This window comes from Parasteatoda tepidariorum, chromosome 7 (genome assembly GCF_043381705.1).
Source record: "Parasteatoda tepidariorum isolate YZ-2023 chromosome 7, CAS_Ptep_4.0, whole genome shotgun sequence".
In the NCBI taxonomy this organism is placed as follows: Eukaryota; Metazoa; Arthropoda; class Arachnida; order Araneae; family Theridiidae; genus Parasteatoda; species Parasteatoda tepidariorum.
This window is the reverse complement of record NC_092210.1, coordinates 70,250,430-70,264,713: the sequence shown is the minus strand read 5'-3', so window position 1 is coordinate 70,264,713 and position 14,284 is coordinate 70,250,430. Positions and strand designations below refer to the sequence as shown.

At 32.8% G+C, this 14,284-nt stretch overlaps 1 protein-coding gene across 1 annotated transcript in view; it reads right to left on the bottom strand.

Annotated features, from left to right (window-relative positions):
• Nucleotides 1-6,992: 6,992 nt before the first annotated feature.
• The window catches only part of LOC139426105 (uncharacterized), an 11,388-nt gene continuing 4,096 nt past the window's right edge, over nt 6,993-14,284 (bottom strand). Inside the window, exons 2-3 of the mRNA XM_071183807.1 lie at nt 8,285-8,610; nt 6,993-7,949 (exon numbers count right to left, since the gene is read on the bottom strand). Of these exons, the coding sequence (XP_071039908.1) occupies nt 6,993-7,949; nt 8,285-8,610 (1,283 nt within the window). The remainder of the gene's footprint in view (nt 7,950-8,284; nt 8,611-14,284) is intronic.

Genomic DNA, 14,284 nt, shown 5'->3' with positions numbered 1-14,284 from the left:
CGAACGATGTGAATTCTGTCCACCACGAGAGGTCGCTTCGAATAATTGAGCACGATGATTTTTTTTAAACATATGGCTTTATTGGAAATCAATCCATATAATACAGGCAACATATACAGACGGCGAGAATATGAGTAATATGAATACTTGAACAATAAGGAAACACAACAATTAAAATACGTGAAAAATTAACGAGAGCAATAAATATTAAAATAACTAGGAGGCTCCGCCCCCTGCTCGCTTACGCTCGCCAACCCCCGAGAATTGCTACGCAATCCTATGTGGTTCACGCCGTGAACCATGGCTCGCTGCGCTCGCTCGCCAATGAACACAATGTTCTAGCACCAAGACATAATATATTATCATCAAAGACATAGTATTTTATCATCAAAGACATAGTATTGTACTTATGTAGAAGAATTCTACCAATGTTCTTATTGGCTTTTAAAAAAGTATATTAGCTATTTAGATCGTACATGGTGAAAAAATCAAAACATTAGCTAAATAAGAAACATATTAGCAAAATAAATTATCAAATATTGCTTCAGTAATATTCTGCATTTTAAAGCGTGAAAATTCAATGCATAAATAACGCGAAATATAAAAAAAATTCAATGCATTCAATACAAACACTTAAACGTTTTTTAGACGTTTAGGTAGCTCCCAGTAGAAAAATATCAATTCAACAGCGGCCTTTTAAAGCATTCTCACTTCAATTAATTAATTAATTCCTAATTGAGTTTAAATTAAATATTGTCATGTTTTTAGTGTATGAATCTGAATTGAACAACCTGATAATGCTCACTCTGGTTATTGTTATCTGGTTGCTCACTACGTGCTCTTGCGCGCCGAATCCAATCAATTAAAAATGAAAACTGTTGCCAGCGCGAGAAAAGAAATATCATCGGTTTTATTGATACATACATACGTACGTATTAGCGTTTTATATAAGATAGATTGGGAAAATAAAAAAATGTGACACAATTCGAGGAACGAATGTCTTACAGAGATTTCATTACGCTTCCAGCATCCCACCATATCTAGAAAATATAGCCATTTCTTGGAGATTCTTTATTGATCTCTGGGCATGATAGTAAGCGTTCAGCATTCATTTTACCTTCTCTGCAGATCTAACAGTCACTAGTTAAAAGGATGCCAATGGTGTTTAGTGAAAAAGTGTTACGGCAAATTGTGCACGACGAATCGACGTGACACAGCAGATTCAGCTCATTACAGATAAAAATTGAAACTTTATTTCTAGTTCGTTTTCAGATCACAATATACAACCTTTTAACTAGAAAACTAACATTTTATGTAGAAGAAGCTCTATTTAGCATATAATAACGTTAATTGCTGATATATTAAGGGAATTGGAAAGAAATGTCGTTTCGGTGCATTTGATATCTGTTATCAAGATTTCATTTTTAATCAATAATGTATTCACTCTCGTTATCAACAACCTTTCAATGCCGGATCGAAAATGAATCGAAATGGATTGAAAAAATTGTATTGGTTTTTAAGACTGATGAATATTTAATGAGCCGAAACGATATTACTTTCCTGTCCTCGTAATAAAAGTAACACTACAAACAAAATGGCCTAGTACAGCTATCATATTTTTAAAAGTAATTGCTTTACAAAATATTTATTTATTTAACATTATTTTTGCATAAATCGAATACTTTGAATACTTAAAGTAGCTATTGAAAGCAGGAAAAAAATACATACCGGTCACTTTGAGATTTGATCAATAATGAAATAATGAGAAGTTGTCGATTAAACCATGTTAAATTTATAGGTACAACGTTATTCGTAAATTTTGTTTCTTAAACAATCTCTGCTTCCTATTCGTAGAATGCAACTCAGTGAATAATTTTGATGAAGGAACTCTAATGTAACCGAATGATTCAATCGGGAAAATTTCATAAGATTTTACGATAATAAAATCTTATGAAATCTTATATTATTATTAGTATTATTAGTAAAGGATGCTCATGCCATGCATGTTACACAAGCTTAATTAACAATTTCACAGTATTATGACGCTTAGCGTCACTTAAAATTAGAATCACGCGAAAGGGCTGAAATTAGATTTCTAGAACATCTCAAAGTCAAATAAAACTAACCTGGGAAATCTCCATCGGCAAATAGTAACTTGAATACGAATAGAGTAATTCAAATAAACAATTATGTTCAAATCTTACAATGTCACCTCCATCATAGGATTAACCATGGGACTAACTCGAAAAAAATTTATAACTTTTGGACTCATTATCTGAAATTTGACCAATCCACAAATTTGTAACTTTTTATCAAGCAAAAAATAATGATTTAAAAACAACTGAAGGAAATGGTTAGGAGAGTAATTAAAGTTGGTCTACTCTAGGTAGATACCGGAAGTAAACCATGTATAAACTTAGTAAGTCTCTATCTCAACCTATTCTGAAACAATTTAAGCACTAATGTTACGAGGGTTGCTATTTATATTTCTGGCCTTGACAACAATAAGTGTTGCTAGGCGACCGCAGTTGATTTTAATCGAAAGTTTGATATTTTTAAACATAAATTCAGCAGACGATTTACCATTATAGCTTCATTTGTGTTGTTGACAGTAAATTGAAAAGTTCTTCTCTTTCAAAAAATGGAATTGAATCGTGAACATTTTCGTGCCATTATTTTTCATAACTTTCGACGTGGATTGTCAAGACAAGAGTGCTTCGATGAACTTAATTCTTTATTCAGCGATAAAGCGCCATCCTACAGCACTGTAAAAAATTGGTATAACGAATTTAATCGTGGTCGATGTTCGATCCAGGACGAATCCCGTGCAGGTCGTCCAAAATCCGTTGTTGTGCCAGAAAAGATCGATGCTGTGCGTGAACTGATAAAGCAAGATCGTCATGTGACATACCGTGAGATAGAGGCGTCTTTGGACATTAGTATGACTAGCATCAATAAAATATTGCATGAACATTTGAGCGTAAAAAAAATTTGTTCGCGTTGGATCCCGCATAATCTGACAAACGCTCAAAAAAAGGCTCGTGTCGATTGGTGCAAGGAAATGTTGGAAAAATACGTTCAAGGTACATCAAAGGCTGTGTATAACATCTACACAGGTGACGAATCATGGATCTATGCATATGAGCCGGAAACAAAACAGCAATCAACTGTATGGGTCTTCCAAGACGAGGCAAAACCAACAAAAGTTGTTCGAGGAAGAAGCACATCGAAACAAATGATTGCCTGTTTCTTCGGCATTAACGGTCATGTGGCAACAGTGGCGTTAGAGCAACGCAGGACGGTCAATTCTGAATGGTACACGACCATTTGTTTGCCAGAAGTCATCGGAGAAATTCGAAAAAAGCAGAAGAACAGGCGAATCATTCTTCATCATGACAATGCGAGCTCTCACACATCGACTCAAACAAAGGCATTTCTGACGGAGCGAAAGATCGAACTGATGGGTCATCCGCCGTACAGCCCTGATTTGGCACCCAATGACTTCTTCTTATTCCCACACATCAAAAATAAATTACGAGGACAACGATTTTCGACCCCTGAAGAAGCGGTTGATGCATTCGAAACTCATGTTTTGGAGTTACCTCAATCGGACTGGAAAAAGTGCTTTGAAAATTGGTTCAAAAGCATGCAAAAGTGTATTGATCATCATGGAGAATATTTTGAAAATCAATAAAGCCAATTTTGATCCTACATATTTGTTTTTTCATTATTAGGCCAGAAATATAAATAGCAACCCTCGTATCGCCAGAAATATAAATAGCAACCCCTAAGTTGGTTTAATTGTAAATGTTAATGCTAAAATAGTTTAATTTTATCAATTAGTTATTATATTGCAAATAAAATATTCTTTGCTTAAATTTAAGGCGAGTAAAATTCCTTTATTTGTTTTAATTATAATAACTATATGATGCTACCCAAAAGCTCCTCAGTATTTTGCATTTTCAGCATAATAAACACTCATATACTTTATGAATATTTATTTCATTTTTACAGACATTCATAACTGAACTGAGCATTTAAATCAAAGGCACTAACAAATGAAAAATTTTTATATGCAATTGTCATCCCTAAAAATTATAAGAACAAAGTCTGATCTTATTTGATCGTTACTAGTGTCGTTTAATAAATTTTATTTTCAGATATTGCTTTTCGATACAACCAATACTTAAACTGTTCACGCAGTTCGAATTCTACGCTTCAAGATTAAATCGTCCCTACAGATTTCTCAGCCAATAAGCATAGAGAAAACCTGATCCGGAATGTAATCTGACCTTAATCCAATGCCAAGTGTATATTCGAGAGGGTGTTTAAAGTCATAAAAAGCTTTTATAAACGGGCAGAACTTTCCGGTAATAAAAAAAATTACCATATTTACTATGCGTGATTAAGAGATTATTGAATATCTATTTTTTAGGCATTGTTTTATTCTTAATACATTGCTCATATGGAAATCAAACAAGTAAGCTTATTGATGTTGGTTTAAAAAAGTATTTTCAGTTCTTTATCTCTTAAACTTGCTGATACAAGTTCAGATAAAAACAGAATTTATATATATTTGAAATAACCCGTCTGTTGCAAAAACTATATATTGTTATATATTGACTGCTAACAGCGGAAAATGTGTAGAGAGAGGCAGGAAAAGGATAAGCCCAGGGGAAACATCAGGAAAGAGAATTTTATCCCATATTTTTTTTTCTTTTTACGCTTCATTCTATCTTTAAATCATGCCCTTCAGGAATAAAGTATGTTTCTCCAATTCTAGAGAAATTTTTTTCTTCAGATTTCATTTATATTTTTTATGTACAGTTCGCAAAATAAAAAAAACGGAGCACCCTGATTAACTTTTGATGCGATGATTGGATCCTTACGTTCTAGGTCTCAATTTTAATGGTTCGAAGGGGTGACCTCGAATATGGTAGCTAATTAGTGCAGACGATATTTTAAGTTACCAAATAAGACACAAAAACATACTTACTCTGAATAAACATACATTTGTTTAGACGGATTCAGATTTCGAATCCGTTGAAAGAGGTGTGTTTTTTCAGAGAAAGTAAGTTTTTGTGTCTAATTTCGCAACCTAAAATATCCTCTGCTCTAATTGAGTAGCATATTTGATGTCACCCCCTTGAACCATGATGATTGAATCTTAGAAAGTGAAGATCCAATCATTCAATCAAAAGTTATTTAGGGTGATCCGTTTTTTTGCGTACCGTACTTTAATTATTTGTATATACGTAGAATAGTGATTTTAAGTGTTAAAACCATTGAACCCAGATATTTTTCTCAATATTGATAACTTAATATAAAATACAAGACATATGCTTAGCGATTATTTATCTGCTTCTGAATCATTTACTTAATAACTGTATTGCGTATTTGTAATAGGAAGGGAGATATATGGATTAAGAGTATTAAGAGCATGGACAAAACTCTGGTAAATCTTGTTCTTGTTGTTCATTTACGTCGCACTAGAGCTGCACAATGGGCTATTGGCGACGGTCTGGGAAACATCCCTGAGGATGATCCGAAGACATGCCATCAGGATTTTGATCCTCTGCAGAGGGGATGGCACCCCCGCTTCGGTAGCCCGACGACCTGCACGCGAAGTCGAGCACATTACGGTAGAACAGTTTAACGATTACCAATACCGCACACCCTCGGTTCNTTTTCTTGCTTAAGAGTTTATTTATCCACTTATTCTTTACTTAATTATTTACTAAAAGACTTCTCTGATTAACAGTCGTGATTTTTAATCACGTTAGTTAATCACCTAAGTTACGACTTAGCATCATCAATGATGATGCTAAGTCGTAACTTAGCATCATCATTGTTCTATTTAATCAACGTCAATAATTTTGAAAAAAAATAAAGAATATTTTGTCAACATAATATACAGCTATTACGATTTCATGTCAGATCGTCAATTACTTGCGTAGGAAAATTTATCGATTTAACTTGAAAAACAAACAAACAATATTTCTGGAACTCAAGTTGTGAAACTTAATAGAAATAAATAAACTACCACCAATTTTACTCAGTATCAATACTATTATCATTGCTGTATCAATTCAAATAGGATACAATATAACAAATTTTATATCTCTAGGGTTAAGGCTATTAAATTTTCAAAAATTTCAATAATTATTATAAGCTTCATATAAGGCTCCTATATCTTCATATTCTCTCTCTCTCTCTGTTTACTTCAAAATCAATTAAAACACGAGATGAAGATCTCGAGTGAAACAAATTTTCCCTTAACGAAAGATAGGTAAACATATTATAAACATAATTATAAAACAAAAAAGAAAATCCTCGAGAAAAATCTTAAAATTGCTATAGTTTTAAAACAAATTAGTATGTAAAAAAATGATGAATCGTTCGTAGAGAGATATTTCTTACATGAACTATGGAACTCAATTGAGAAAATTTCAAAGTTGTTCTATTTGAGTCAGTTTAAAACAGATTTGTGGCCAATTCAGGAAGCGATGGACCATTGCACTTCAATGATCCAGTACTTTTATCTACTGGTGAAAAGGACAAAAGTATGAGAGCTAACAGGCTTGATTATATACCTAGTAATGATCAAATATTCGCGACTGAAATTTCACAGGACAAACTTTCGCTCACATTACTTCACGTGGACAAAAAATCGTGCAAATAATGGTAGTTTTCTATGTAAAATATATTTTTCTTATTATAATGTAATAATGAGATATTTCATTTTTACATCGTTATCTATACAAGCAGAAAAAGTTTTGGAGACAAGTACTACATAACAAAAAAAAAGCATTTAACTGGTTTTTTTAAGGAAACTATTGCTGATTAAAAGTTTCAACTGTCAAACGCCCACTGCATATATCGCCTTGCTTTATGGATGTCAGAATTTAGTGCATTTTCTGAAAACGTGTAGAAATGATCAAATTTATTAGTAGGAAAAATTGTTCATAACTAAATAATATTTAACATTTTCTTTAAATTACGCCCACCATCGTCCTCTCAGACATAAGGCGTCTTGCAGTCCAATACAACACTGAAGTAGCTCCAGAAGGTGAGAGGGCACAAAAGTCATCACAGGAACGAATGTCAAGAGGAGAGGGGCAATAAAATAGATGCTCTCCAGTCATAGGCGAAGTGTTACAGAGCACACAAAGAGGTGAATTGACCAGGTTAATTTTAAATAGATGGGCCTGCAAGTAGTCTTGTCCATTAATTATTCTAAGGCAAGCAACTCCCTCGGCTCTGGGAAGGAGGGAAAGGTGAGAGCGCTGCTGGTCATCAAGAAGTCTAGCCCAGGACTTTCCATCATCTAAGTCCCTAAGAGCAGATATTGTTTTGTGCCTGAATTCGCTCTTAAGAAGCCGCCTTGCGTTTCTAAGGGGAACTGGATGAGAAGATAGATGCAATGCTGAAGCCTCTCTAGCCAACATGTTAGCCCGTTCATTTCCGTAAATGCCACAATGGGCAGGGATCCACTGGGGGACCACCTCTCTTCCTGAACAAAGAAGAGAGTTGATGCGTTGTTTACACTTAAATTCAAGTTCAAAGGGGTATAAATAATATTCAGAAATGGTCTGAATAGCAGCCTGAGAATTGACGAAGATAACAATGTTTTGTTCAGATGGTTCACCAATAGCTGTAATAGCGATAAGGATTACAAACATTTCTCCATCAAAATTATCTGCCCAAGTGTCAAGAGATTCTTTGAGGCTGAAATATTTGGAGTAAGCACCGGCTCTAGATCTACCAGTTGAAAGATTGGCGGATCCATCAATAAAAACCTGCAGCCTTTGCCGGCAAGGGTATCTCTCGTGTATAGTGGCCAGAGGGATAGGATACAACTCGGTCTGGTGGAAGTCCGGTTTCCGAACAGGCAGTACCAAGTCGAATCTGGCAGTGGCATATTCAGAAGGCCCGCAAGAACAGGCGGCCTATAGATACAAAGTTTGGAGTTGGAGATCTCAAAGATCTCTGCAAGTCTCCGGTACTCAAAAAGAAAAGAATGTTGAGATTTAAGTCTAGCTTGAGGAAGATTGTAGTACGGTCAAAAGTGCTCCTTTCTCAACGATCTTTCACCAAGAGAAAGTGCAGCATAAGTTCGTTTGTCAGATAAATTATAAATTTATGTCTGTGGCTGCATGGCTGGAATAGGAGTTGAGATCGCAGAACCAGTGATGAGTCTAAGTGCTTTGTTTTGAACCAAATCGAGTTTTGATAACGCTCTGTCCGAGGCAGTAACAAGGATTTCTGAACCATAGTTAAATACTGGTTTAATGTAAGAAGTAAAAGGGGAAGCAAGAACACTTTGGGATGAACCCCACTTTATTCCATCGAGACGTTTCAATAGACCAAGGCGATTTGTCACGCTATCTGCCACTTGATTTATGTATTTAGTCCAGTTCAGTCTGGTATCAAGAGTTATGCCCAAGTAGGTAGCATAATCGGTCCGACCTAGAGTACTATTTTTGTTTACCAAGTTAACATTAAACTTCTTGGTACTGGGGATAAAAAGTTCAAAATTTGTCTTTTCCGGGTTAACCTTGAATTCGTTGTTCAGGTTGCCAGAGCCTCTAAAGCCAAATTGAGTGTTTTCTACAGCATAAAGATATCAGAACCAGTAGACCAAATAACAAGGTCATCGGCATACAGCAATGATTCAGTCTGTGGAACTGCATTTTTAATGGAGCTCAAAAGGTCATTTACCATAACATTAAAGAGGACAGGACATAAAACTGAGTCCTGTGGAAGGCCCTGTCTGGTTTGATATTTAACATATAACGCTAAGCAAATAAGCATGCACATAAAATATACAGTGACAATATAAATTTGAAACATCCAAAACATTCTGCGTCTGCAGACATTTCTTTCTTAAATCTTTTCACTAATTCAAACTGCACTAGATTTTAACGCGTTGAGAAAAAGGCCAATTTTGCTTTCTGCAAAATATTGCAGGAGTGATTAGATTTCAAATTCAGCATTTCGTAACTTAATATTTTGCAGTATAAATTTTGTGGTATTCCCGTTTTTTCGAAGGGTCCGATGATATTCTTATGAAATTAGAACTATTTATATTTGACATGTAAACATGGAGTACAATTTTACCTGGATATCTGCTATACTATTTGATTTAATCAATTTTTTAAAAGATAAAATCCTATTTTTATAATGAGAATTTTGGTAATATTTAAATTTTCTTCTCACTATTTTATTCTATAGACCCCGAATTTTGAGCTGTTAGCTTATTAATTACAACAGTCTGTTTTGATTGTTAAATCCTAGTACTGTATGTATTGGAAACATTTTATGACCAGTTTTGCCAAATTACATTCATTATTTTTACCAGACCTATAAAAATATGTAGTTTAATATTTAAATGGTTAATATTTAATTGATTGCTTAATGTAAATTGAAAGATTATACATTAAATAAATACATTGCTATACAAACACTTTTAATTTTTAAACTAGGACTACTTTAATAAAAAATTATCTAAATAAAAGTTAATTAATTTTTTGATTAGTTGAAGTTTTCTATAAAACTACTTTATGATTAAAAGTGGATCATATTAAAAATGTTAAAGAATTTTAAAAAGTTTGTTTTCATTGTTCAATTGTTCAGTTCATTGTTCATTGTTCAGTTGATTACCTTTTTTTTTGAAATTTACCTGAAATTTTGAAATTTACCCGAAATTTTTTTAACTTGCAAAATGCGATGATCTTAAAAACTATTGGAAACCTGTGATTTACATGAATTAAAATAATTTATTATTAAAAATTAGTTTGTTCATTAGAGTGTTTAATCCGTTCCAGGAAATAACAGACAAATAACTTCAATCACTCCCCCCCCCCCAAAAAAAAATACATTCTAGTTACAGCCCTCCCTGGTAAGTTCTGCATCGGTGAAGTTTTAGATCAGCGAAGTTTTTTCTATCGACGAAGTTATGAATCAGCGTAGTTTTGACATCAAATCCACATATGTATGTGATAGTGCGTTCCTGTCCTCATGGCCTGCGGCATCATTCATGTATTTAAAACAAACCTTTCTGACTCTAGAGACAAAAGATCACACGGGCGTGATCTCCATACGGTACTCTAGTTTTACATCTCGTATTAGTACGCATGTGTATTTTTTAATTCGTATACTCTTGGAGTACGTGGACCTGGGGGAGAGTTTTCTTCTCATTCCCTTCAGGATCAGTCGATGAACTATTGCCGTAGCATTTTGATGAAATGTGGATAGCTGTGTGTCTCCAACTTGCCTACACTATCCTACATGAGTAATTTTAACTACTCATTATTAGCTTAACTTCTTCAAAACATGAAAATTAAAATACAAAGGTAGGCATTGATGAGTTTTGAAAAATTTAGGTATTTATAGTGATGCTTCAAAAAGTTATATAACACTGACAGATAGTTTCAATGTTTTGGCAACTTTGTCGATTAGTTTTGATGTTTTGCCAGTTTCAAATTACGTTGTTACACTTATTACGTCATTTATAAGGGATATCTATCATTTATAAGGGGTCTATGCCTATGACCCAGACTAAGAATTCGATATTAAAATAGAGTTGTTGTTGTGGCTTATCCTCCAATGCCTGACGAAGTCAAACAACGTCCATCAGATCGTAGACCCTAAGAAAATCGAGGACCAGAAGGGGTTTAAGTATATGTCCTCTCTGGAAAGTCCAAAGCAGTCCAGGATGTGTTCGGCAGAAGCCTGCTCATAAAATAGAGTTGTTTCTAAAAGCTGAAGTTTCTTAGTCTTTGGTGTTGAAGTTCTGATGAGTAAATAGCAAAAAAACGTAGTCGAAGGTAAATTACTATGGAAAATAGTTTTATTAAATGTATCAACTAAAAATAACTTTCTAAAACTTATCACCTTAAATGTTGAAATACAAAAAGACCTAGTTTTTTTTGGAAAATATTTAAGAAAAAATGTTTATTAAATTTTTTCTTACAGTTTTACTACTTAAAAGGAGCATCTTCAGAGTTGAAGCGGTTATTTATGCATAACAACATTGTTTAAAAATAGCATGTTTATTGTTAGGTTAATTGTGTCCAATTGTTAAGATTACCTTGTACTTCATTTTAGAAATTTATTTCCTTTTAACCGTAAGGAACTTAATAACAAGCCATTTCATCAACGCTAACTTATCTCTACGGCTACTCAACATTAAATCTTCGACACGCTGTAAATCCAATTAAGAGCTTCCTATTCGGTCACACTTTCTTTTAAAAGAATTCTAATTGCTCAAAGCGCAGCAATAAGAACTAATTTAATCTACGAATGGATTTAAATGTTAAAAGGAGAGCTCTATAAGACTCCTCGATTGTTCTAGTCTTGCTATGATTGTATAATTATTTCTTCAAAAACACTTAAAACGATTGTTATTTAAGATTTATTAATAAACTTCCCTAATTAAAAAATAAATTTCTAATAAAATCTGCTTAGACGCATTTTTTGTTTACTTAAAATTATTTTTATCGCTGTATTATTTTTTCCCCAACGTCAGTTAAATTTCTTGATGGACTAAACAATAAACCTAAGGCCTGGATAGCCTGGTCGGTAAGACGCTGGGCCCATGTCCAAGAGTTCGTGGGTATGATCCTCGCCGTCTGAAGGTTCCCCGTGTAGTAAAACGGTGACTGATACACGTTAAATCTGTCGAGTCGCAAAGTCCTCCATGTTCCCATAACAAATTAATACCTTTGGGGGTACTGATCTAGGAGTTTCCTTGTCTTCTGAATTGATTCAAAATTACAAGGCAACGGAGTTGAACATTAGTAGTCGTAAACCCAAATATTGGATCGGCTGTTCAACGATGGATATAAAATAAAAATAAATAGCACTGAACCTAGTATGTGTATGTGTGGCACATAATTGCGATCTCTGATATTTATTGCTTGAACTAGTAGGCTCAATACTATTCTAGTTAACTGGTTTCGTGAATATAACGTATATTTTATTAGAGTACATAATATAGAACACTAGCTTGTAATTTATAAATCATCTAGGTTTTTTTAAGTGTTGTTTGTTGCATAGTAAAGTAAAACAAAATTGCATTTAAAATAATCCATCTATGTAATAAAATAGAGAATTTGTATCTCTTTGTGTGTATGTCTGCATACAAGATTGCGGGTTTGTCGTAAGCACCGAAAATACAAAATTCAACCTGAAGCTAAATGAGAATAATTGTAAAATGATTACGAAGCTCTATTTTCGATTATTTAATTGTATTTTTAAATCAGAGACATTTAAAAAAGCGGAATTTTCTCATTTGCTTAGTCATTGTTTTAAATTATTAATTTTAATTTCTTCATCGTCATCATTGTTTCAAACTAAACTACAGACTATTCAGCTACGTCAAATAGTTATCTATTAAATTAATTAACTAATTTGTGATGTTTTATAGCTTTCCGCTCTAACAAAAAAAATTGCATATTCCGCATTTTGAGAAACTTAAATATTTTTTTATCACTTATGCCAGATTATCTGAATGGTCAATATGATAATCATAGCAGAAGTGATGGATTACATCCCCAAATTAGTATTCCTTAAGTTATCTGAAACTAAATGTTTAATTTGTATATAGTTATGCTTTTAAAACATGTTAAAATAAAATTAAATACTTTATAATCAATCTATTTTAAAATAAAAAAAATATATTTTGTACTTAAAAGCAAAGTCAATGGTAAAATGATACCAATTCGTTAAGAAAAAACATAAAAACTTACCAATGTTATTTATTGACATTGATGATTATTAATTTTTGTAATAGTTACTGACTGAAGAAAAAAAAGTTATTTATGTAGTACTAGAAAAGAAATTTTATGGAGAAATGGAACTAGAGGTTAAAAAGTCATTAAATTATTATTGACGTCAATGACGTAATTATCTTCGTCAAAAAGTACTAATTGAAATAAGAAAATATGTTATGTACTTAAAAGCAAAATTAGGGGAGAGAGTGTACATTATTCGCAATTGGGAACCGTGAAAAGTCGCCATACTATTTTGTACCAATGATGCTTTATTTTGGTAATAAGCACTACAGGCTTTACGGTAATTGGAGCAGTTTTATAAGATATCAAATATACTCTTATATAGGTATGAAATATTTTATGAGTAAAATTGGTACCAATTAAAGCTGCACCAATATTGTGTATCTTTATGATAGATACTGTGGAGGTAAAGTTTTTTATGATCCCTCCAATATATTAGTGCAGGAAAAAGTTGCTTGATTGCTGTTAACTTTGAATGTCATGAGTTTCACTGGGCAGCAGTACACTGTCATAAATACAAGAATATAATAGAATTTACCGTGTTTTTGCCAGTGGAAACACCGAAAAACTCGGTAATTTTTAAAGATGCGTTTTGTAAATGATTTTAGTATTACTAACAATGAAATAGGATTTTAAAATATGTGATAAAATTTGGTAAATTCTGGTATTTTCTTCATAGTACCTTAGCGTGACATAAAACCCATTTATTCCATTAAATTTGTTTTTCAGTTTTGTATTTTTTACTAAATGTGTAGTAATAAGAGCTACAGTTCGGAAAAACAGAATTTCCGGTGAAACGTTATCATATAATCGGAAAAATTACCAAATCAATGGTTTGAATACCGTATATTATAGTTTTTATTGCCAGATTTTTTTTATTTTTACCAGTAATGTCATTACCATAGAGTAAAGTAATTGTACCAGATTTTTTCCCCATGCAATTAGTGCCTGATTATTTTGAATGCAGTTAATCATTATTTAGATGGCTTTTATTTTAAACTAGTAAATAAGTGTTTTTCTTGGTCTCATAACGTAAAGTCACTAATAAGGGTAAAAAATAACAATAAATAAGAAAAGAAGCATTAGAATTATTTTAGCTTTATTGTTTGTGTCATTAGTTGCTTTTCAGTTTTGTTCCTGATTTTGTAATATTGTTCAGTGCTGATTTTTTGATACTTTTTTTTACTTCCTACCAAGTGTGTAATAAAGATAGAAAACAAATTAAAGATGTTGATATTTAGCTTAAGTTAAAGCTTCTGGTATGCATTTTCGATTTATATTTGCAATAGTTTTAGAAGCACAAAAAAAGTAATTGCTGCTTAATTTTAATACTTATCAAATGTAATTTTCCTCCTCCTGAGCAATACTTATTCTCATAGAGCATTTGCAGCATTTAGAATGATGCTTTTTTTCCTATCCCGTATATATATATATATATATATACGGGATATATATATGCCATATATATATTGTTGGACTGATGCACG